Genomic DNA, 25,673 nt, shown 5'->3' with positions numbered 1-25,673 from the left:
TATGTATCGAGAACCACGTGGCTGCCCTGCAAATTTCCTGAATAGGGACTTGTGCCAGGAATGCCGCAGAGGAGGCCTGGGCCCTGGTAGAGTGAGCGGTTATCTGCGGAGTGGGCTCCTTTGCCAGGGTATAGCACTCCCTTACGTAAAAGAATAGATAGACACAAATCAGACGTCAAGAATTATAACATTAAAAAACCAGTTGGAGAACACTTCAATCTCTCTGGTCACTCGATTACAGACCTAAAAGTCACAATTCAGCAAAAAAAACCTTCAAAAACAGACTGCAACGAGAGACTGCTGAATTGGAATTAATTTGCAGACTGGACACCATTAAATTAGGCTTGAATAGAGACTGGGAGTGGATGTGTCATTACACAAAGTAAAACTATTTCCCCATGTTTATTCACACCCCCCCCCCCCCCCCCACTATTCCTGACACATTCTTGTGAACTGCTGGAAATGGCCCACCTTGATCATCACTACAAAAAGGGTATATATGTGTGTGGTTTTTTTTCTCTCCTGCTGGTAATAGCTCACTTTAAGTGGTCACTCTCATTACAGTGTGTATGGTAATGCCCATTATTTCATGTTCTCTATGTATATAAATCTCCCCACTGTATTTTCCACTGAATGCATCCGATGAAGTGAGCTGTAGCTCACGAAAGCTTATGCTCAAATAAATTGGTTAGTCTCTAAGGTGCCACAAGTACTCCTTTTTCTTTTTGCAGATACAGACTAACACAGCTGCTACTCTGAAATCAGACAAAGTGGTAGCTTTTAAAAATGTAGCTTTATTTTTTGCTTTACCTTAGTGTGAAGATCTGAGCAACAGAATTAAAACCTTCTATAAAAAGCTGTTTTCATATAGCAATTTAGCTATATGTCTACTTAAACTTTTTATAGGCAGTTTTCTGGTACAGGCTGTATCTGAAACAAAGTACTGGCTTTAGCTGGTACTGGAGTTTATCCTACAGTGCTATTTCATACTAGATAATCATGAAAAATAACTTTTTATAAAATCACTAGTATCTAAAATTGTACACACCAGCCTCTTCTCATGCTGTGTGCAGATGTGGATATAAACATGGAGCACAGTCTCTTCTAAACTGCCAGACTATTCTCCTGGAGTGCAGTGAAGAGACTTTTGGATAGCCAAAACTCTGTCTTGCATCCCTGACAGTAGAACACTGTTGGGATTCAAGTTTGAATAGCCTCAAGGAAGAAAATTGGATTTAAAGAGGCTGTGATGTATCCTGCATTTTTATATTTAAATTATAATACAAATAAGTATATTCCTAAGCCTGTGGGCACATCTTCATTAACTAAAACAGTTTATGTTGATTAACATATTGCAGATTATTGTCTGCATGAAAGGACACTCCTGAACTTCACAACTATTCCATTTTAAATTCTGTGGTAACATCGGGGTGGGGGGAGAAGGAAACAAAGGCTATCTTTAAATACAGAATCCTCTTCTCCACCAGCCTCCTAAGGTAAAAAGTCTGAGTGAACAGAGGTTTTGTTCCATGCCTTAAATGCCAACAGACTCTCATTGTTTCTGACCAATGGGGCAAGTGAAATCCAGAATCAAGATCTCTCCATTGAAAATACCCTCCCACCATCTACCAAGGTTCCAATACTGCCAGCTGGTCTTGAAGCTTGACTGCCATAATCTGCTTGGTGAGACGTGGTCTTGCTGGTAACTAGAACCTAAGCTATATGAGGTACTAGTTCTCCAACTGTAATTCATAAAACACTTCCTCACAATCCATAAAATACATGACAGACACAGTGTGCTGGCTTCAATCTTTTTTACAGTTCTACAGGTGAACAGACTGCTGCAACAAAGGTAATGCTAGCCTAAAAGTTTTTAAACTTCCTTATTCTGCTTTTTGGTTTTGTGGAATAATCACAAGTTCTTCTACAACATCTTTTACGATATAATACTAATGGACTCTTTCTGAGTTAAGTTTGTTTAAATGCTGCTGAAAAGCCTAGAACATGGACCTTATTCCATTGTTGTGGTCAATATATAAAATGTCCTGCCTGCAGGATCATCTGTGTTATGTGACATACAATATGCCATTTAATTCAGTGGGACACCTGATCTTGAAAAAGTTCTTATTCTAAGTAGTGAATAAAGTACAGATGCAAAACAAAATTAAATCGAGGTTCTGCTTGCTGAATTAAATCTTTCCACCTTGATTCTAAGGCATAATGAGTCAGAATTTCATAGTAACTCTTGGTAATCTTTACTATTCACCTGTTAGTTGTATTGGTTCAGTTTTTCCTACTTGCTACTGTTAGAACAAGAAACCACCAATGAATGAACACATTGAACAATAAAAACAAATGAGCTAAATCAGACTGATATGGAACCATGTTATCAAATGCAATGCCCATCTGTCCAAAAGCTTCTAGATTTTAGCAAAGCAAGTCCCCTGTGATTCACAACTCCACCCATTCACCCTTCTGCACCATGCAGTTGATTACATCTAATAGCTGTTTCACTGTAGTGACCAATAATTCCATCCATTGTTCTTTTCGACTTTCTAGAACATTATAAACGTTTCCTGAAACATAAAAATAATATTGAACTCAATTCCCTTACTTCGTTAGACTAAGTAAATCTTTTTCAGGTTTTTAGAGCCTGATGTTTCTCAGATCAAATATATTTGTGTAAATGAGTAACATAGGATTTTAAAAAATGAAAACACTCTTCAGAAATAAGTTGCATTGATTTATTCTCTAGTTTTTAGGCAAACTTTCCATTTACACCTTTAAAAGATCAATAGAAATGTGTCTTAGGTCTGATTTCAGAGAACTTCTTTTAAATATAACTTTTGACCCAAAGTTTCATTGTCCCTCTTAAACATGAACACATGGGGCTGTTAAGTATTAGCACTCCTTTGATATGGGAAGCACTCTCTTTTTTGGGGCTTTCTGTGGAACCTCATTAGACAAGCGTGTTCCAGTACTTTGCAATACTTCCAAATCTGTATACGGACTACACAAATAACATGTATGTTAAAAAGAAATTGTAGCATGTGTCTTTTAAAAAGAGGACAACTCAAAGTGGAGACATAATTACTCAGTCCACTAAAGTTGTTGAGAAGCTGTTAAAGCAGGAAAGAGCCTCCCACAGCACTAACCACGGTGTTGCTGGATTCAGTTCCCTACCGTGCCATTAACTTCCATGTAACTTTTTGGGCAAGGTCATTTAACCTCTCTGTACCTCAGTTCCCCATCTGTAAAATGAGGTTAATGCTTCCCTACCTCATAGGATGTTGTGAAGATAAATATATTTAAGACTGTCATGCTTTGAGATCTACTGATGAAGAGCACTATATAAGAAATAGGTATTAAGTCAAATGACATCTGATTTGGCTGACTGGTATTCTGTAGGATTTTTTTTGTATGATGCTAATAACATTAAGTATACATCAGTCAATTGAATAGATAATCCCTTATCTGTGGCTCATGAAGAGGTAGGTTACTCAAGAAATTATCAACTTTTAATTTGTTACATTTTTGTAAAGGTGAAGTTTTTGACTTAAAACATAACATTACGGGAGGCTTTGAGACAGGTTTCAGAGTGGTAACTGTGTTAGTCTGTATCAGCAAAAAGTCTAAGGTGCCACAAGGACTCCTCGTTCTAACAAATTTGAGCGTAAGCTTTTGTGGGCCAAAACCCACTTCATTGGATGCATGCTGTATTTTCCACTGCAAGCATCTGATGAAGTAGGCTTTGGCCCACAAAAGCTTATGCTCAAATTTGTTAGTCTCTAAGGTGCCACAAGTACTCCTCATTCTTTCTGGAGGCTTTGAGTGAGACATTAACTCAGGGGTGGGCAAACTACGGCCCGGGGGCCGCATCCGGCCCTTCAGACATTTTAGTCTGGCCCTTGAGCTCCCGCGGAGAAGCAGGGTCTGGGGCTTGTCCTGCTCCGGCACTCCAGCTGGGGAGTGGGGTCAGGGGTGGCCTCTGCTCTGTGCGGCTCCCGGAAGCAGCGCCATGTCCCCACTCCAGCCCCTATGCGTAGGGGCAGACGGGACTCTGCACACTCCCCCCGCCCCAAGCGTGGCCCCTGCAGCTCCCATTGGCCTGGAACCATGGCTAATGGGAGCTGCAGGGGCAGCGCCTGTGGACAGGGCAGCATTCAGAGCTGCCTGACTATGCCTCTGCATAGGAGGGGGGCGGCTGCTGCTGCTTCCAGGAGCTGCTTAAGGTAAGCACTGGCCAGAGCCTGCACCCCTGCCCCAGCCCTGATCCCTCTCCCATCCTCCAAACCCCTCGGTCCCAGCCTAGAACACCCTCCTGCACCCCCATCCCCTTGTCCCCAGCCCCACCCCAGAGCCCGCATCCTCTGCTGGAACCCTCACCCCCCACACCCAAGCCCCTGCCCCAGCCTGGAGCCCCCTCGTGCATCCTGAACGCCTCATTTCTGGCCCCACCCCAGAGCCCACACCCCCTGCTGGAGCCCTCACCCCCTTCCACGCCCCAACTCCCATTTCATGAGCATTCATGGCCCGTCCTACAATTTCCATACCCAGATGTGGCCCTCAGGCCAAAAAGTTTGTCCACCCCTGTTTTAACTTGCTATCCTTAGGGAAGGTAGATCTTCTGATGTGTAAGAGCTGTAGCTGGAGTGGTTGGACCCTTCTGTCTGAAGAGAAATTATCTTATTCCTATTTCAAAGAGGTAAACTCTTCTTTCTTCTCATAAACTGTTTGTTTACTTTTTCCCCTTCTGGTCTCATGGTGATTATTCTGCTAATGATGAACATGAGACTTTTTGGACTATACAGCTTTTAGCATTAGTGGGTGTTGAATATGGAGGAACATTCATAAGCATTTCTTCAAGAGCATGCATTAGTGTTGCTGGTAAGACTGGTTCAACTAAGCTTGTCTTGTTGCTTGCATTGGCATAAATAGAGGGAATTGGTTAGAAGGATGCATGGAGGCCTCCATGTTGAGAACAGAGAAAACAAATTTGATATTGATAAGATGTTGCCATAGATCTTCCTGTAAAAGCTGGAAATAAAGAAACACTTAGTGGTTTTGTTCTGCTTTGTACAGCACCTAGAACAATGGGGGTCCTCTGCCATGACTCGGGCTCCTAGATACAGTGCAAATAACTAATAGTTTACTGTCTGGCACTTCTGTCCCCACTGCTATTGATGTAGAATGATGTTGCAAGGTATTGTGGTCCTAGCTCACAAACATGAACCATTCCTTCCCCCTCTATTAAGAGACTTTATTTTCCTGTTCCTGAACTTTCAGGAGCCTGGATTAGTGAAGCTGAGCCCAGAAAGGACATTTTGGTATAGGCCGTAGTCTCATTCCTTTTCCAAATTCTTAAATTTAAGCTTATTGCTTTTGCTATAGATCTTGTCCAGAAAGGCTCCTAAAAGGGAGCTACCAGGTTAAGTGACTTTACAAATTAAGTCCTCACTCAAGTTGCTAGTGATCTCCCTGTGACCTCTGACGCTTCTTTGGTCTCTGAATACACCTCTCACAGATAATGGCCTTGTGCCTTAGCCCTTTCTACAGTGGAATCCTGTGATTCCCCCTCTTTTCCAGGATTGTCTTCACTGCAGTGTTAACTCATGGTATAACTCGAGTGTTGGCCCTATTCCAGCTCATGTCCACATGCAGCTCTCTAGCTGGAATTAGGTGGGACCTTAAATTCAAGTTAGCTGGCCTGTCGGGGTGTGGGTTAAATCTCCAGTGCTGCTGACAATCCAGTACAGTGGTGGGGATTCAGCTACCTAGCTCAAGTTAGCACAAGTCATCAGCTGCTAATCCAGTCATTCTATTGGTAAGCGAGACCTTACCTTAACTGTTAAAGGTGCATTTTTACTTTTGGCTTGTGTAGTGTATTTTTCTTCATTGCAATAGTTAGCTTAAATGAGAGTAGCCACACTGTGAAATGCTCAATCTATCCACTGATTTAGGCCTTATCCTCACTGCAAAAGCAGAGGTGGGCTTGCCTGCCTTATAGTCTTTACCAGCTTAGAGATTCAGTGCAAGCTGACAGATGAAGTTCTTCAACCAGCAACGCTAGCTAAACAGACAGAAGCACTCTTGTGTGAGCATAGCTGTCTACATCCGGGTTTTTGCTGGCATAGCTGTGTGGGAGAGTGTGTTTTATTTTCATGCTCCTAGCCAACATAGCAATGCTGGCAAAACTTTCAAGTGTAGACTAAGCCTGTGTGACATAAGTGAGCTCAAAAATACTTCTCAAAATATTTCTCAAAAATACTTGCTTTGCGTAGAGGGGCCTAACTATATTTGGAAGAATTATAAGTAAAAGGTACCCATCTACCACCAGCTAGTTAGTTTTCTCCTACTACTAAAACAACTGGTGCTTTTCTAGGCCTAGTTCACTTTATTTTACTATTTGTTGCAACCTACTCTTTAGTTTAACTGACAGTTAATTACATTGGTGATATTGCTGTGGTCTGTTCAGAAGTTCTGTAAATTCAGATTTTGTGTCTGTGCTCATCATTGCAAACCAGAGGATTGAAGGTTTGTAAAAGTAGCTAAAATGTAAAGGAAGCAGCTTAGATGCAGCTCCATAAGAGGATGAAACAGATCACTCCACAGGGTTATATGGGGCCTCGGATACATAGGATGATGTCCATGCTATGGAGGTTTTGACAGCCATACCCGTAATTCATGTTTGAAAGGTGATGTAAATGTAAATTACCATTTTGTTCATCTCCCCGTGATTATACAAAGTCAATATTTTTTATTTAATTCTAGAACGTAAAGCAGAATTCTTGTATTTCAGCATCCTGACTGCTAACAGAACTGAGAAGTGAGGAGAACAGAATGGTCGTCTTGACAATATCCCTATAAGGATAGAATAGATACCATGAGAGTTTGCATTCATGGATCTATTAAGTTTTTATAAGATAAACAGTTTCTATTCAAGAGCTCTTTCTGGGTACTCTAAGTATTTGAGTTGTCAACTGTTTCTGTACTTGCACCTTATTTTATTTTCAAACAATGATTTATATTGTAAACCAAGTATAGTAGAGGTTAGTAAACACTTCAGAAGTTCATTGAACTTGCTCAGAGTCAAATCTAGTTTCTTGATTTCCCTCATCCCTCAAATTATAGCTTCTAAATGTTCAGTATTGTTACTGGAAATATAATTTAATGTGCATAATCTATAGCATACAAAAAAAGCTGTGAACAAATGGAAGTGTGTAAATCCTTCCTCAGACTAATCAGATTTGATTTATATTCAGTCATCAAATACTAATATTTCAAAAAGATATAATGGTGTAACTGACAAAAGCAAGGAAAATATAATTAAAAGTAACTTGTAAAACTAGTCTCTTGGGGGGGAAAAATGTAATTTCTAACACGGTGACTTAACATTAGGCAGTATTGAAATGACACCTTGAATAAAGGTAACTTTTTATTTCTCCTCCTAGGGTTGCTTGTTTCTGAAGATACTCATAACTAATTGAGGAATATCTTTCAAGTAGTAAAACTGAGTGCTGCCAGACCCTGCTTACTGACTTTTCACCTTTTAGAAATCTTAAACTGACTTGTGTGTAAAATATTTATTGAAGGTGCTTTCTGGAAACTACCTCTTTCACTTACTTGGTCATTTAACTTTCTGTCCACCCAAAGCCTCTTGCTTCCAGGCACCTTGAATAGGCACTAAAGGTCATTGCATCACACAGAATACACATGATATAAAGAACAGCTTCACTTTGAGACCCTCCTCCAGTTCACTTGTCTATTCACTGAAAAATGTATCTGCCTGCTTGCCTCTGCAATTCAAAGGAAATCTTTCCTGTTTACCATTCCACCATGATCCAGAGAAAAGTATCTCCTTAATACCTCCTCTGCTGATGGGAAATCCCACTATACCTACCTTATCCATAGTTAACAGTCAGCCCTGAGATGAACTCCTGCCATACCATTTGCAGCCACGTTGAGTAGAGGGTTCTTGGTAGCTGAAACATGCTGAGGAATGTAAATGTCTTTCATATGTGTGAAGTCTGTATGTAAAATATAGTTAGTCTAATTACAAATACTTTCGATGAATTATACTGGGGTAGGGAAACGGGGTATGACTTAAAGATGTTTGTAGAACTCTAATTCCAGATTTCTAGCTGTTGTATTTGCGTAAACGTTAAAATGCTGATTTACAAACACAGATTGATCTTGAAGTTAGAGGTGTTACTCTTTTAAATAAGATTTGTACAGATGATCTATACTAAGTGCTTGCTTCAAACTAGCAGTTGATAGATTTGGACCAGTGGGCTTTTCTTTGAACCACACAAACCATCAAACTTCTGGTGCAGCTTTTGTATACTTTCGTTGTTGTGGTGTTTGTTGAACTATGTCAGTATAGTTCCTTGGAGAAGAGTATTCAAGTAGTTACTGTTAGTTGGAAGCTGTGTTCTACATTCAGAATTCTCAATTTATGCTATTTTGAATTTGTGAATATCCATTTTCTCCCTCTTTTTTTTTGCCTTTCTACATATAGTCATGTTGGTGAAAATATCCATTGCAAGTTTCCCATTGGTATTTTGTACTTGTCAATGCATGTTATTGGAGTTTTTGGGCTTAGATCTTCCTGAGCTTGGCAGGGAGGGAGAGAATGCTGCAACAATTAAATATTCTTAAACCTTTCCTTTCTCTTCTGTTCACCAACCACATTGGAAAAGAGGCAAAGACGAAGGTATAAAAGAGTACTCTAGCAAACTTAATCCTTTATATTGAGAAATAATAGCATACTCACTTTATTAAGTCTGGCCATTCTCATTGTAATGGTTAGTGACTATGATTAGGCTTATGTTGGTTCTGTCCTAATGGGTGATTAGTGTATTTATCTGTACACATTTTGCTTTTTTTTTGAGATTTCAGGAAAATACTTTTAAACTAAATACTTTCTTGGTATGCTTTAGGTATAAGAGAGTCTTCTCAGTTGGAACCCATGCCATCACTACGTACAATCCGAACACACTAGAAGTTACAAATCAGGTAATGATAAATGTAGTAATAGCCTTCTTGGATACATTAAGATATCCTAATGCAATCTGAGTTCATGTTAATATTCTTCTGACTTGTCCTCTCCTTAATATTTGAGTGTGGTCAGCTATGTTTTACAGAAGGTTCTCTCTTGTGATAAACACTAAGCATAACTAAAATGGGTGTCAGTTCCACTAAATACATGATTGGGCACTGTGGTGACTTGGCTTGCTCAGGCAAACTGTCCTTTTATAGGCTAAAGAAAAGTAGCTGATGCAATAGTTAACAGTTTAAATGGTGATTTGGTGTTTTTTGAAGCTTGTATAGTCTTCTTTGTTCTGTTACACAATAGAACTAAAATTGTTACTTAGTAAAACAATCTCCTTCAACTTCCCTTTTTGTGTGTGTGCTATCTCAGGACTACTTGGCAGTTCCAGTGTCCTTGAAGGGAATCACTGCAGAGCAGAGATCTACAGGGTCACAAATTTTACCCAACTTTGCACTACTCCATCCTTGTTTGCTTGGATCCTTGTGCTTTTTCATTAGTCGAAATGTTGGCTTTTTCTTGAGCTTTTGAATTCCTAGCTACCACTTTGCATCTGATGAAGTGAGCTGTAGCTCACGAAAGCTTATGCTCAGATAAATTGGTTAGTCTCTAAGGTGCCACAAGTACTCCTTTTCTTTCAGCAGAGAGTGAATGCATTGCATTGAGCTTCCTCATCAAACTTGAATGCTTAGTCATAAAACCGATGTATATGCTATTTGTTGCCCTATTTAGTTACTCTGTACCTTTATTTTAATCACAAACTAGAGAGTTGGGTTTTGTTGTTATAACCTTAATTGTTAAAAACAATTAAGCCCTCTTATAAAGAGACCTAAGGTACAAATATACCCTTAAATACCTGTTTCACTACATTTGGATATAAAAGATTCTATTTCTTACATTAATTGAAACTTGTCAAGTGACCTTAATTTGTTTACCTTAGTGGCCTTATGGAGATCTTTGTAGTATCGGCCCTGTTGGAAAGGGGCAAGGAACAGAATTCAGCCTCACCTTTCGTAAGGGGAGTGGAAAGAAGTCTGAAACACTTAAGTTTTCTACAGACCATAGGACAGAACTCATTACAGAAGCGCTGGTAAGAACTAGTTATTTGGCTATTCAGCCAATTTAAGATATGTTACTGTATTTCTTATTAAATCTAATAATATTGTATGTTCACTTTGGATTTTATGTGATGAGAAGGAAAGCTGCTGTGCTTGTATATTAAAATGGATATTCATATACTTGGACTACGGTGTTCATTGAAATAACTTGTATGTAAGACTCCAATTTACTGGATGCATTAGACTGGTGATACTCAGACCTCAATGGTTTAGGAGCCAAATTAGTGATCACTATTACCCAAAAGAGCCACAGTAGTGTGAATGTTTCATTTACTATAGTACTAAATATTTTATATTCTCACAGCAAGTAAGTTAATAACTTAATGCAGGTTGATGATTTTATTGGTTAATAACCAGGGGTGAAAGTAACTTAAATCTCCTACTGGTACGCAATGCTGCCAGGCCCCTGGGCACGGTGTAGGAGGCCCAGCTCCAGGCCACCAGAAGGTGCGGAGTCTCAGGTGGAAGGGGTGGGGCCAGTGGTGCTGGAACAATTTTTTGGGTTCGGGTGTTGAGCTGCACCTCCTTCTGTCCCTGTCCACACGCATCACCATCCTAGGCTGGGATCACAGCTGGGGGAGGCTGCAGAGCCCCAGGCTGGGGTCAGGAACGGGGGCCGGTTTCAGGGATCCTGGATGGCAGCAGAGGGGCCAGCAGGTGAGGAACTGGGACCCCGGGTGAGGGGCCATGCTGGGCGCAAAGCGTGGGGGTGCTTCCCGTGTTGCCTGGCCTGCTCTGCCTGGGGCTCTGGCCACGGCCCTTTTAAATCGCCCGGCCCCGGGGCAGCTGCCCGTTTTACTCTGGCTGCAGCAACGCTTTAACATTGGCCGTGTACTGGCCTGTACCGGCGGCCGCTTTCTTACCAGTACACCGTACCAGCTTACTTTCACCTTTGTTAATAACACAGTAAAAGCATTCAGATTGATTAATAATTAAATTGCACAGTGTTTTAATATCATACTGCAAAGAGCTGCAGGAGACACATTAAAGAGGTACTTGTGGCTCGTGAGCCTCTGTCTGAGTATCACTGGTGGTGAACAATGGAGCGAATGTATCCGTTTATATAAAACGGTGCCCTTTAAATATACAACTTTTAAATCTTTAAGTTTTAGACTATCCAAAAGAGATTCAAGTCGGAGTCCTTCTGGAATAATTAAAACAACGAATTATTTGTTTTCATTCTCCTTTTTACAGAGATTCAGAACAGACTTTTCAGAAGGAAAAATCACAGGAAGGGCAAGTATCTGGCCTGTCTATATTGGACTACAAATCCAGTCATTTCATAATTACAAATACTGTAAAAACAGACTAATTTCTAGTTGACCATGTCCCTTTATATTTTAAATAGTTACGGCTACCTACTACACCTAAATCTGAATTTCCTGCCAATTTTGTGGTTTTGTAATTTTCTTTTTTTTTTTCTTTTTTTTAAATGTTGTGAGATGAACATTATGGGAGAACTCTCCATAGAGAGCAGAGAGGTAATGTACTGGTAACTGCACAAACTGGAAAAAATATACTTCAAGGGTTGCTACCAAGTTACATTTATGTGGTGTAACCATAGTAGGCAAACTACAGAAGTGCAGATCTATTTCAAAAATTACTTTAAAAGGAGATTGAATATTATTAATTAGAAATAGTTGAAATTAAAGTGAAGTTATCAGAACACTGTTCAGCAAAGACTTGCATTTGAAAGTAAATGTGTAGTAGCACTTACGTACTTTGGGAGGACTTCACCTCATTTCTAGCCAGTGTGAAGGGGAGGAAAAAAGAGAATTCTTGGTGTATAGTGGGAGTTGGGGAAAAGTTCCAAGCATATCTTCTCAAATGGATTTATGGAGAGCTTGAAAGAGCTTACTGGAAACTAGCTACTGAATCTCTCTGTAGTACGTCAGCTTATGAGATTTATGCATTTAACACCCATACCTTGACACGTGGTTTCACATCCACTGGTTTCCCTGGAATGCATCTTAATAGGTCTTCTGTCTTGATGGCTTTGTTCATTTATATCCTTTTGAGTGTCTAGAAGCCTATTACCATTCTAGGACTACACCAAGTAGGACTTTTTTGAAGGGATACTTACTAAACAAGTATTCCATAGCACTATTATAGAACAATCAAGATTCTAATGGCTGAAATGTGTTGGGGATTCCCTGTCTAAGGCTATGTCTATGCTGCAATGTAAACCCAGGGTTTGTAGGACTTGAGTCAACTGACCCATGATAGAGAACCCTGGGTTTGAGTGTCTACATAGCATTTAAACCCTGCATTTAAGGCTCTTCTAACTCGTGCTAAAACTTAGGGCTCTGGCGTCCGGCAGTGCTCAGACCCAAGTCAGAGTAACCATATGCCAGAGTCCCTAGTGTCCCCTGCAGAATGTGGCTTCTCTAGCCCTACAATCAAGGTGCACTGTGGGAAAACTTTACTGCCTACCCTGCACATTACAGGAAGCTTGAACAGATCACCCAACCCAGGAGGCTCTCTGATCACCACTCTCTGCAAGCACACTATCAGAAGAGAATAGGTTAACACTCACCTGAGCTGCTCCCATTCACCAAGGGGGGGTAACTTCAGTTCTCAGAGTGGATTGCAGGTTGTTGGGATAGTTGTCTCATGGAACTGTCATACTTCTGGATGACTCCCAGGACCTGAGTCAAGCGAGGCTGCAGCCACACTGCAAAGCAATAAGGCTTGGACCCCTGGGTTCCAGCTGGGCTCTACCTTGAGTCCTCCTACCTTGCAGGATCCCAGGACCCTGGGTCTGAGCACTGGGTTAGCACAATTTCAGTATAGATGCGGGGAGGGAATAGGCTTGAGCCCAGGCTCATGTTTCAGTGTGAATAGACCGTAAGTGAACAGTGTGTCAGGTCTGGGTTAATCTTATATCAATTACAATGTAAAGATAGGTCAAACCATGCTGTGCTGTCATGGCTTTCAGATTTATTGGGGACACTTGCTTGATCATACAAAACCATCTCAAATTAAAGAACTGTTATGTGTAGATGTAGTCCTCAGGAGGTGAAGAAATATTTTTGGTTTTCTCTGGACTTAACAGCAGTTCCTTCTTTCATAGAGATACAACTGTTATAAGCATCACTGGAGTGACGTGAGAAAACCTGTGATTCTGGAAGTGACTCCTGGAGGGTTTGATCAAATTAATCCTGCAACTAATAAAGTCCTGTGTTCCTATGACTACAGAAATATTGAAGGTTTTGCTGATCTCTCTGACTATCAGGGAGGTTTCGCTATACTTTATGGAGGATTTAGTAGATTGGTGAGTATTATAACATTTTAGACATATGTATATCAAGTCATGAGAAGTTTTTTACATAAACAGAATAAGTATGAGGCTGTCTCATTCTCCTGCCTGTAAGTTCAAATCACTACATGGCAGATAATAAATGGCTTGTAGATTGAATAGTTTGGTAAGTTCAACAGGGCCAATTATACAACATTTTAATATTGGTAGTGTTGTAGCCATGTTGGTCCCAGTGACAGTTGGCAGTGACATTGGGCCAACTTCTGTTGGTGAAAGAGACAAGCTTTTAATCTCCACAGACCTTGAAAGCTTCTTTCATCAACAGAAGTTGGTTCAATAAAACATTTAATACAGAATTCTGTCCAAGTCCCCTTGAGTACTAACTGGGAGACTGGCTATTATCTGCCTGTGTATAAACTTGAGTGGAACAAGTTAAAATGAGGGAGCAGAGAACCCATACAGCCATGCAGAATTAAAATAAAAATCTTAAGCCATTTATTGTGGACTACACTGCAAGCAATTGAATGGTGTGCAGCAAAATAAGATAGCTCTGCAATAGGAATTACTTTAAACTTTTTAGATTCTTTACATCACTGTTGCCACAATTGTTTTAATTTTCTATTTATTAAAGAGGGAAACATGAGTTAAGCGATTCAAGACATACTGAGTTTCTTATTTCTTTTTTACAAAAAACTTACAATGGGTATTGTTGATTATTAACTTCTGAATAATACTTTATTTCTGATTATTTTAGGAAAATGTCTTTTTACTTAAAATATTTTTATAACCATTTTAACTAGTGAGGTCAAGTTACAAAGTGCTGAGGAGAAATGTTAATTCTTTATTGTCCTAGTGTTTCCAGTTGTGTGGAGGAGGGAAAGTATGTCATTTGTTCAAGTTAACAACATTCACTAGTAAATGATACTAATAAAAAAAAAAATCAGACGGTCATGCAATATAAACAAGTTCACTTTTTTTATAACTATTAAGAAACTTTAAGCCTGAGCTGATTACAGCTGATGTTCAGTTTTCTTATTTTTTGTGTTAAACTTACCTAAATATATCTTCCTAAAATTTGCAGCACATGTTTGCATCTGAGCAAAGGGAAGAAATTATCAAAAGTGCAATAGAACATGCTGGCAATTATATAGGCATCTCTCTCCGAATAAGGAAAGAAGCTTTAGAATTTGAGCAATACTTGAGCCTTCGCTTTGGGAAATACAGCAATGATGAATCTATCACATCTTTAGCAGAATTTATTGTTCAAAAAATAACACCTAGACATTCGGTAAGGTCTACAAACTTAGACTACATCTTATTTGTTTGATTTATTAGGTGGCTAAAAAAGAGGTCCCCTTTTCTAACATGTTTTTTCTTTAAGGAACCTGTGAAAAGAATATTAGCCCTTACAGAAACTTGCTTAGTAGAGCGGGATCCTGCTACGTATAATATTGTGACACTGAAACCTCTAGGAGAGGTAGGTGACAATCCTGTTTAGAATAATACATTTTGACTATTAAAATACAATATTCTATAGTACTACTGCAACATGACAATTAAAATTGAAGTTCACTTATTAGTACTATTTACTGTGTTCATTCTGTCAGACCCCATTTTCTAAAGATGCAGAAACCATTCTTGGGATTCATTTTGAAAAAACCTAAATCAAAAAAGCTGACAAAACAAATTCTAGGAAGTTCTGATTACACTTGCAGTTCTTTTTTGGGGGGGGTCATTTCCTTGAAACTTGAGTATATATTGTAACATTGAGCATTGGTTCAACAGTTCACTTCCTTGACTACCTGAGAATTGCATTAAATGTTTCCTATAAGTGTGGGTGCTCTCATTACATGGCTTCTTCTTTTTAGGTATTTGCACTAGTACGTGACTGTGAAAATCCACAGCTTTTTACCATTGAATTTATCAAGGGACAAATCCGAAGATATTCTTCAACAGAGAGGTATTTTAAAAGTTTGATTACAGGGAAATGTAAATGGGAAATTAGTTGAATGACAAAAATATAATGTAAGCTGTGTGAAGTTAAAAACACCTTCAAGGGCCAAATTCAGACTCACTTCATTCAAAGCCTGCCTTCAATTCTCTGACTTCCCCCTTGAAGATGCCTGTACTACCTCAAACAGATAACATGTGACGTCTCACTTAAATTTGTGAACTCCTTGGTGTTCCATATCTATCTGCTTTCAGTAAATGGGAAAGTGGAAGAAAATTTTTTCTCCTACACTTATATTATCCCATACAGGTGAACAGTTATAGAGGGTCAGTTAGAAATATATATTTTGTCCACTTGGTGTCAAGGTAATTGACGAGGTTTTGAAAAGTTTTGTAGTTAGACGTGCTGTTTAAACAAACTGGAGTGTTAGGAAGTAGGTTGATTAGAGGAGAGAGACAGTATTAACAAGCTCTATCTTGAGAAACAAGTATTGATTGAAAGTTAATATGTTAAATCCTAGATGTTTAGCTGGTAACCATGTGCCAGTACTGTTTACTGTCTGGACTGAATTGGTCTAGTCTCTCCTCTCTCCTCCTCCCCCGCCCTTTCCCCCTCTTTGTCTGTCCACCATACCTGTATGGATTAAATGTGGCTGAGGGCATTATGTAGAGTGGTGGTGCTCAACTTATTACACAGGAGGGCCATATAAACCTAAGCACAAACTTATGGGGGCCAAATAGATTCTACATATTAAGATTTAAAGTCACCTGTATTGATTTATATTTTAAGTTCAGCTTATTTTGTATGTATTTAGTTAGACAATACTGTACATAGAAACAGCCTATTTACACCCTTGTGTAAACTAACATGACAACAGAATGCTAATGAATGAGTTGTTAATATATTGTGTGGAAGCGGGCAGTGGGCCTTCTGAAATGCTCTGGTGGCCTGTGAATGGTCCGTGGGCCATAGGCTGGACACGTCTGATTGTAGAGCAAGGTGCTTGTGTGCAGAAAATAAAGGAATGTAGCACATGCAAGAAAAAATAGGCCAGAAAAATCTAGTCTAGCTGAAATACTACTTTCCTTACCATACTGCACCATCCACTATCACTTAACATATCTCTTATTGTTAGTGGAAGAGTTCCACTATAGTTTTGTCAGGTCATTGGCTCATGCAGTTGTTTGTATTTGGTAGCATTGCATACTTTAAAGAGTGGAAAACCTTGATCTGTGTGAATTCCAGTAGAAATATTGGGCACATGTACTTACGGTTCAGTCAGTGTGCTCAACCTTTTCCTTATAACAATCATAATTTTCCAGTTAAGTGTCTAAATTCACAGGGTAATAAGTGTCTAAACATTTTTCTCTCTTCTCAGAGATTCCCTGTTAGCTAGCTTGCTGGATGGAGTAAGAGCCTCTGGCAATAGAGATGTATGTGTGAAAATGACCCCAACGCACAAAGGTCAGCGCTGGGGATTGCTGAGTATGCCTGTAGATGAGGAAGTAGAGAGCCTTCACCTCCGGTTCTTAGCTGCTCCTCCAAGTAAGCTCAGCTTTTACTGCAGTTCAAAGTGCATTCTTTTTTATAGCACAACATATCTTTAAGCCATTTAAAATATGTAACTCCCAACTACATTTTGTTTCTCATTGCAGATGGTAATTTTGCAGATGCTGTGTTCAGGTTCAATGCTAACATCTCATACAGTGGAGTTCTGCATGCAGTAACACAAGATGTAAGAATTAATTCTCTGCCCAACGTCTTACAGTTTTTGTTACTTTATGCAAGTATTAATGGCTCTTACTCTTTTATTAGGGTCTGTTCTCTGAAAACAAGGAGAAACTGATTAATAATGCCATAACAGCATTACTGTCTCAAGAGGGGGACATTGTAGCATCTAACGCAGAACTTGAAAGCCAGTTCCAAGCTGTGAGACGACTAGTTGCTTCAAAAGCTGGCTTCCTTGCCTTTACTCAGCTTCCTAAGTAAGAGTTTCCTGCTATCCGCTTAAATAATGTTCTAAAGGCTTATACTCACTAGTCTCCTTGAAACGTTGAATCTGCATTGAGGTTGGGATCATCCATAATAGCTGAGGCGTCAGAAAAACTTCTATAAAGTCTTACATACATGAAACTGCTACTATAAGGTGGTTGGTACTGGATCACCTGGTAGCGTAAACTGCATCTTGCTGACAGTTTCTAAATTAGGGGTTCTCAACACTAAGCTTTAATCTTTTAGCGTTGCCAGCTATGGTTCTGCTTTTAAGTTATAGTGTATGTTAAATAGTTACTGGTGAAACTGATTTTTTTTTTTCTTCCCCCATTGAACAAATATAATGGCTTAATCCAGGGGTAGTCAATAGATGGACTGCCAGACACTCTTGAATGAACCCCAAAATCTTTATTTACTACTTTTCATTATTGTTTTTTGTTTTCTCTGGCTTCTGGACCTTGACTTATACCTTCACCAAGAAATTTGGACTAAAAAATAATTGACTACCTCTGGTTTAATCTTTCTGGTGACACATCAGCTGCAATTACAAATTCCATACATTCCCCAGGGGATAAAAGGTGCAGTGAGCACCAAGCTTAGTGTAAAGTCAGTTACACCTTAGATTGCATGTATTTGAGGGGCAAAAAGAAAGAAGTGAAGGAAGTAGGTTTTGAGATGTTGCAAATTGGCATACTCATAATTGGCTTAAAGATTTAAGATGCAATCTTGGAAACCTTTTGACTGACTTTCTGAAGAAATTGTGCATGTCTTGTTCATTGTTGCAATTAGGCTATTTTGTGAAAATGAAATCAGTTTTAGCCTTCATTATGTGTGTTAAGAGTATGTATGTGGCTTTTAAAAGGTTATTGTGAAAAATTTTATAAATAGAACAAATTGGGCAAATTTAAAATAAAATCTTCTTGTAGCTATACTTTTTCTTTTAAGAACTGAATTCTCTGATTATTTGGGCGTTAGTCTATTGTAAACTCTTCACTGGTCATGTAAAGTGATAGCTAATTTCCTTTGTGCATTTAGTAAGTCCATGTCCTTACTGTAACTACCATTATGTCATACTTTGAACTCTGACTTTGGGCTTTTGGACTCCACTTTCTTTTGGCCATAATGTACGTTGTTTAGTTGAAATGAAAGAAAAGGAAAATATATAGAGAGGTCCTCTAAAGGCTTGTGAACATATGAGCAGTTACACCCCAGCTTGCTCCACGCTAAGTCTACCCCACACCATCCTGCTGGGCTCTAAGGGTATGTCTACACAGCAACTAGACCCACGGCTGGCTGGTGTTAGCTGACTCAGGCTCATGGGGCTCAGGCTTCAAGGCTGTTTCGCTGCTGTGTAGAATTTCAGGCTCGGGCTGGAGCCTGGGTGCTAGGACCCTGCAGCGTGGGAGGGTCCCAGAGCTTGGGCTCCAGCCCAAGCCCGGCAGGCTACGCAGCACTGAAAAAGCCCTGCAGCACGAGCTAGAGTCTGCTGGCACGGGCCAGTTGCAGTTTTTCTCTTTGCTGTGTAGACATATACTAACTCTCCATGTGGACCCTGCTGTTGCACACTAAAGATTCTGTAGTGCACTTTGATCTACTCTGCTTTGAAATGGAAGTAGATCAAAGTGAACTTCAGAATCTTTAGTGCACAGCAGAAGGGTCCATGCAGAAACTCAGGCCTTGTCTACACTACGGCTTTAGTCAATATAAATTACGTCACTGGGGGGTGTGGAAAAAACCACCGCACGAGCAACGTAAGTTGCATTGATTTAGCGCGTTGTAGACGCCACTTTGTTGGTGGAGATGCTGTCCTGCCGACACAGCTTCCGTCTCTTGTTGAGGTGGAGTAATTACGTTGACGGGAGAGTGCTCTCCTGTCGACGCAATGTGTCTTCACCTGATGTGATGCAGTGGCACCAATGTAGCGTGCTAGTGAAAATGAGTCATTAGTATGCAGCAGGGTAGCGTGAGGTAGACTTATACCCCAGCTTGCTGCACACTAACAGGTCTTATAGACGAGCCCTAAATACTGAGTGAGCTGCTCAAAGGCTTGATATCAAAGGCTTTTTAGAAAAATATCTTGATACCTAAAATGTAAACGCACTTGCAATATCCATTTTAAATTACCTTTTTTCTTGTGACAGATTTCGGGAACGTCTAGGAGTTAAGGTGGTAAAAGCTCTTAAAAGAAACAATGATGGAGTAACCCATGCTTCTATTGACATGCTGTGTGCTCTCATGTGTGTAAGTGTTTAACTCACAACTATGTTACAGAATAAGATATTTCCTATTTTGAAACTATTAAATGTGTGAATTGCAAGGCTCTGAAAATGGGGTTTGTGTGGAAAGTGTAGTGCATGCGTATCTTGCAGTGTACATAGGATATCCCAGGTTGAAATAGTAGGATATCACATGAGTAGACTTGGTTGTCCATGGTTATTTAGAAGTAGAAATAGGATTCACTCTCCTAACTAGCTTGTTTTCCTTTGTCATGAGTTCACTGTTAGTGTTAAATTTTGGTGGACTGTAGCTTCATTCAGCTACATCAAAAGACTTGTTCAGATCTTTAAGTTTAGTTCGAAGGCTGAAATATGACTGCATTTGTGAATGCTTTCTTTGTCAAATAGCCTATGCATGATGATTACGACTTGAGGCAAGAGCAGCTGAACAAAGCTTCCCTTCTTTCTTCAAAGAAGTTTCTGGAAAACTTATTAGAGAAATTTAATTCTCATGTGGTAAGTCATAGATTAAGGCATAGTTCGTGAAAAAGTACTGAAATATTAAAGGTTGAGGGTTTGACAGGTCATATGTAGCAAGTCCTTTAACGTAAGCTTGTGCGTATCTTTGCCATAAGAGAAGTTTGCACTGGTGGCTCAAACGCAAAAATATATCTGTAATTGATATTGAGGCTGTGTTCAGTCAGTTTGTATCTGGGGAGACGAGTGAAAGCTCTCCACAGAACCTAAGAGCAAGTCTACTCTGCCCTGCTGTTTGCACTAAGGGCATATGAATAGCAGTGTGCACCAAAGTGCTATGCTGTAACTCCCCTGTGTGGATGCTAAAGGTGTGAATTTAAAGGTCCTGAGTTACCAAAGAGGACTAAAGTCATGATAACTCGGGACCTTTAAGTTTGTGCCTGCAACATCCACGCAGAGGAGTTACAGTGCAGCACTTTGGTCCTATTCAAACCCCCTTTGTCCAAAATGCAGGGCTGTGTAGACATGCCCTTAGAGGGCTCTCATCAGCTTTTTTTGAATGTGTTCAGCCTAATATAGGCAGAAAAGCATTCCCGTTAAATCAATCCTTTCCAACAAAACAAACTCCTGCAAGGACTCTAAAAGGACTACTTAGAAACTGTCGCTCCTCTGATCTGTAGTGCTCTGATTTATTTGAGCTTTTTCTGGTTTTCAAAAAAAAAAAACCTTTCAACTCTGTTTAGAGGACTCACTGCTGCTGTGAATCCTTTGTGGGATGCTCTGGAAACTTTTTTTTGTTTTGCCACACTAAAATGATGGCAATGTTTTTTATCTTTCTGTATTTGAAATACTGCTATTTGTTAGCTACAAGTAGAATACAGGTAACGGTGGTGGGGGGAAGTGCGTGTACTCCTTTTGTAGCTCAAGGACAATACTGAAAAATTCTAAGCAAAGATTTTAAAACCAGTTGCTATGATTAAAATTCTTATACACTTCATTTAAATTTCAGGATCATGGGACAGGTGCTCTTGTTATTAGTTCACTTCTGGACTTCCTTACATTTGCCCTCTGTGCTCCGTATAGTGAGACAACTGAAGGGCAGCAGTTTGATATGTTGTTAGAGATGGTAGCATCTAATGGGAGAACCCTCTTTAAGCTCTTTCAGGTGAGACCTTTTTGTTCTCTTACTACCTAAAGCCATACCTATGTGCTAGCAGGAACAGAGGCATTTCAAAAGGGCATGGGCTTCCAGTCACTGATTACAGAGTTCAAAAAGTCTGTGGGGACAGTGGCATTGTGGGATTGTTGCTGGAGAACTCTCTCTGTACCTGTATAAGTAATTGAGCATCCACACAGGCATTTTGCCAGTAGAAGAGTGCTGGTAGAGGGTTTTTTCTGCTCTGGGAACTGGTTTAATTTGACCAACAGAAGCTCAGGGTTTTGTCAGCAGGATTTAAAATTGTGTGTGGCTGCATATAAGGCTGTTCTAGCAAATGGTAAGTTTTGCCTGTAAAACTTCGTAGTGCGGACCAGGCCGAGAAGAATTGTTTCCATATCCATTTGATCATTTCAGTCTTTGAGAGTACCCAGAAAACTGCCAGTAGTGCTCTTGGCATGACTGTAATATGGACTCTTATTCATAGGAACAGGTCAGAGCTCTTAATTTATTTCAGGGGCCCTGAGCTATAAAAATTTGGTAGTTTTTGACCAGAGCTGAATTCAGAACTGCATCCTAGATGAAGTTCAGTTTCCTATCCATTGAACTGTTCGTTTCCCCATAAAAATGGAAGTTACTTTGTGCTGTTGCTAAATTGTAACAAACTCTTTTCAGCACCCTTCAATGGCAATTGTAAAAGGAGCTGGTTTGGTTATGAAGGCAATAATAGAGGTGAGTGTTTTTGTTTTTGTTTTTTTTTAATAACAATTACTTTGGGATAACATGCTGAGAAGTGTTGAATGTGGCTTTATTTCTTTCCTGAATAGGAAATTGGAATCTGCAGCTTGTCAGTAGTAAAAACCAGTTCCAAGTTTTCAGTGGTAAAGATTTGAAGGACTATAGGAGAATGAGAGTCTATTCTGGCTTGTACATATATAATGTGACAGACTGAATTTTCTTGAACTGAGCTAAACTGTATTGAATTAGGTTTAATACCTTTGAGGTCCATTGCAGTAAAAATGCAGTTGTGTATGTGTTGAGCTGTTGGATATACCTTCTCTAGTAGGAGAGGGATGCTAATGTACCTTCTCCATTATCAGCCCCTTGAAGCTGCCCCCAGGGAGAGGTATGCATATACTAGTTCAAACTGAATTCTCCATGGCTCCTAGACAAGGATTTTTTGGACAAATAGACTGGCTTTAAACGGGCTCAAGACCTTCTTCCTGATCTAGCAAATGGGCCCTCGACAAACGGAGGTCCTCCCCAAGTCCTTAGACAAGGGTTGGAAGGAAGGACTGGGCCTACTGAGACCGATAAGTCTGGGTGTGTGTTCTGAGCTGAAGCTGTGATGTATTTAAAACTCAAAGGAAACCCTTTGGGTCAGCTGTTTTTGAGGGACTGCTCCAGTCAGAGCCCATGTTAGGGTTGGGAAATCTCTGGTAAACTTATTAACATGTGAGTAGGTTTTTATTTTAGGAATAAAATAGGCTTGCATAAGAAGAGCTGTTTGGTAACTTGTAACCATTGACAAGCATTCTGTCAGTCTCTGAAAGCAAGCAGGTGTGTTTGGGAAGCCTGGCTCTGCTGGGAATAACACAGTGAAGGCAGGGACCTGTGCAGCCTGGAAATAGCCCAGTCAGAAGGGAGTGAGAGACAGGTCTTCATCCAAGAAAGGCAGCTGTTGGGAAGCTGTAAGTCAGAGTTGGTGGAAGCCTGAGAGTAGGTGCCCTTGCTGGACCACTGTGGGAAATATGGGTCCAGTTGCCCTGAACTGTGAAGCCCAGCACTGTTAACTAAGTTCAAGTTGCAGATTCTTTAACTGATGGTAGTACACAAGAAAATCCAGCTTTTCTTTCAGATACCAGGTTGAATTTGTGGGGCTGGTTGCTGTGGAGCAAAACATCACTCCTTCTAAAATGAGCAAATTTGGTGTTACTCTAAATATTCCATTTTTAGGTTGTAATGGCTATTTAAACTAATGTCTTATAGCAAATTGACAGGTTTCAGAGTAGCAGCTGTGTTAGTCTGTATCCGCAAAAAGAATAGGAGTACTTGTGGCACCTTAGAGACTAACAAATTTATTAGAGCATAAGCTTTCCTGGGCTACAGATTACTTCATCAGATGCATAGAATGGAACATAAAGTAAGAAGATAGATAGACATAATAGCTCATCTTAATTAGCCTCGTAGAGTTGGTGTGGAAACTTCTACTTTTTCATGTTTGTGTGTGTTATATAATGCGCACGCGCACACACACACACCATGAAAAGGTGGAAGTTGCCACACCAACTCTAAGAGGCTAAGGTGAGCTATTATCAGCAGGAGAAAAAAAACTTTTGTAGTGATAATCAAGATGGCCCATTTCAGACAGTTCACAAGAAGGTGTGAGGATACTTAACATGGGGAAGTAGATTCAATTTGTGTAATGACCCAGCCACTCCCAGTCGCTATTCAAGCTCAAAAAGAAAAGGAGTACTTGTGGCACCTTAGAGACTAACCAATTTATTTGAGCATGAGCTTTCGTGAGCTACAGCTACAGCTCACGAAAGCTCATGCTCAAATAAATTGGTTAGTCTCTAAGGTGCCACAAGTCCTCCTTTTCTTTTTGCGAATACAGACTAACACGGCTGTTACTCTGAAACCTATTCAAGCTCAAGTTAATGGTATTTAGTTGGCAAATTAATTCCAGGTCAGCAGTTTCTCGTTGGAGTCTGTTTTTGAAGCTTTTCTGTTGCAAAATTGCCACCTTTAAGTCTGTTACTAAGTGACCAGAGAGGTTGAAGTGTTCTCCTACTGGTTTTTGAATGTTATGATGCGTGATGTCAGATTTGTGTCCATTTATTCTTTTGTGTAGAGACTGTCCGGTTTGACCAATGTACATGGCAGAAGGGCATTGCTGGCACATGATGGCATATATCACATTGGTAGATGTACAGGTGAACAAGCCCCTGATGGCATTTAATCACATCAGGGTTGATGTGGGCTGTAGCCCATGAAAGCTTATGCTCAGATAAATTTGTTAGTTTCAAAGGTGCCACAAGTACTCCTGTTATAGCAAATTGGAAAGCTTCTGTTCTTGTGACTTCACTGCAGTTAGATCCTCTGATCCTTGTTGCTGAGAATTCATTTTTTAAAGCTATGTAGGAGGCATCCTGAATAGAAGTCCCAAATTAACCATTCAGAATTACCCAAAATGCATGTACTTAAATGAGTCAAATGGTCAAAATAGTTTGTAATGAATATTGTAAACTAAAGATAGAACAGCTCAATTAATATTTTCTCCATAGTAATCATCTTGTTCTGTTTCCAAAGGAAGGAGATAAAGAGATTGCTACCAAAATGCAAGATCTCGCCCTCAGTGAAGGTGCCTTACCTCGTCATTTACGTACTGCTATGTTTACAATAAGCGCAGATCAAAGGATGCTGACAAATAGGTATGTCAAGTTCATTTGCTATTTCATGTGATGGTTAATATTTGCATTATTCATATGTGGGAAAGCTGAAACATTGGAAGCTTCCATTCTTGTTTTAGAAGAATCATTCTTCATTTTAAGCTTAATTTGCATATTTAAATGGTTCAAGTGAAGTACTCTATTATGACTGGGTGTAGTGTTAGACATTTTCTTTGCATTTTAACTGCTTTGCCTAGAAGCACTTTAAATGTGACAGTACAAAAAGTACAATTTCACAAACAAGATTTCACTACTCACTTTTCTTGAATTCCTCACAGTCCAGTTTTAATGTGGCCTTAATGATCAAGATGGCATACATTTCTTTGCTTACTATGTAAGTTGGATACTTAAACTTTCTTATGGGAACGTATGGGGGAAGGATAATCTTTCCCTAGTAGTCTGCCTTTGGAGTGCCTTCCTCTATTTGTTCAGATATGTGATCTGTTTGTGAAAATTCTACTTTTATCATTGTCTCCAAGTATAACTTTAGGCTTATCTACATGGCACTGGCAATATGCACCAAAGTGGTGCAATTTGTAAAGCTTTCCAGTATGTTTCTGTCTTTAACTGCTCCGTGTAGACCGTGCTAGCATGCTTTAAAAGGTAACTAGTTCAAATTAACGTACCTTCTTCTTCGAGTGATTGTCCATTCCAAGCAGGTGTGTGCACGCTGCGTGCATGCCAGCTGGAAGATTTTTCCCCTAGCAGTGTCAGTAGGGTCGGCCTGGGCGCCCCCTGGAGTGGCGCCTTCATGGTGCCCAATATCAGGCCCCGCCGACACCCCACCCTCCCCCCCAGTTCCTTCTTACTGCCCATGACGACTAGCTGGAACTTTGCTCGCTCTTACAGCAAGCGCCTTAGCAGTGTCTTTGTTGTTAGTATACATAGTTCAATAGCTATTCTCTATAGTTATACTTCTTCACATAGTTCGTTTCCCCTTTGGGGGTATGCCCGGATCTCCGGGGTTTAAACTCCATGACTCCTGTAGAAAGTTTATGCCCAA

The 25,673-nt window shown here is 39.9% G+C and overlaps 1 protein-coding gene across 12 annotated transcripts in view; it reads left to right on the top strand.

The window, feature by feature from the left end:
• DNAJC13 (DnaJ heat shock protein family (Hsp40) member C13) overlaps positions 1-25,673 on the top strand; it is a 131,857-nt gene that overhangs the window by 14,864 nt on the left and 91,320 nt on the right. For 10 of the 12 annotated variants that reach the window (XM_073333222.1, XM_073333218.2, XM_073333217.2 and 7 more), the window contains exons 3-17: positions 8,940-9,015; positions 9,990-10,139; positions 11,362-11,403; positions 13,241-13,441; positions 14,508-14,714; positions 14,808-14,903; positions 15,295-15,386; positions 16,756-16,922; positions 17,033-17,112; positions 17,193-17,362; positions 19,511-19,610; positions 19,994-20,101; positions 21,072-21,227; positions 21,894-21,950; positions 24,531-24,652. In XM_073333222.1, coding sequence (XP_073189323.1) covers positions 8,940-9,015; positions 9,990-10,139; positions 11,362-11,403; positions 13,241-13,441; positions 14,508-14,714; positions 14,808-14,903; positions 15,295-15,386; positions 16,756-16,922; positions 17,033-17,112; positions 17,193-17,362; positions 19,511-19,610; positions 19,994-20,101; positions 21,072-21,227; positions 21,894-21,950; positions 24,531-24,652 — 1,824 coding nt within the window. Of the gene's footprint in view, positions 1-8,939; positions 9,016-9,989; positions 10,140-11,361; positions 11,649-13,240; positions 13,442-14,507; positions 14,715-14,807; positions 14,904-15,294; positions 15,387-16,755; positions 16,923-17,032; positions 17,113-17,192; positions 17,363-19,510; positions 19,611-19,993; positions 20,102-21,071; positions 21,228-21,893; positions 21,951-24,530; positions 24,653-25,673 lie in introns of those variants that run through there. The other 2 variants (XM_073333219.2, XM_073333220.2) reach the window with 2 other exon arrangements.

This window comes from Lepidochelys kempii, chromosome 2 (genome assembly GCF_965140285.1).
Source record: "Lepidochelys kempii isolate rLepKem1 chromosome 2, rLepKem1.hap1, whole genome shotgun sequence".
NCBI classification, from domain to species: Eukaryota; Metazoa; Chordata; order Testudines; family Cheloniidae; genus Lepidochelys; species Lepidochelys kempii.
The sequence above is the reverse complement of the archived record's forward strand: the minus strand, read 5'-3'. Positions and strand labels throughout refer to the sequence as shown.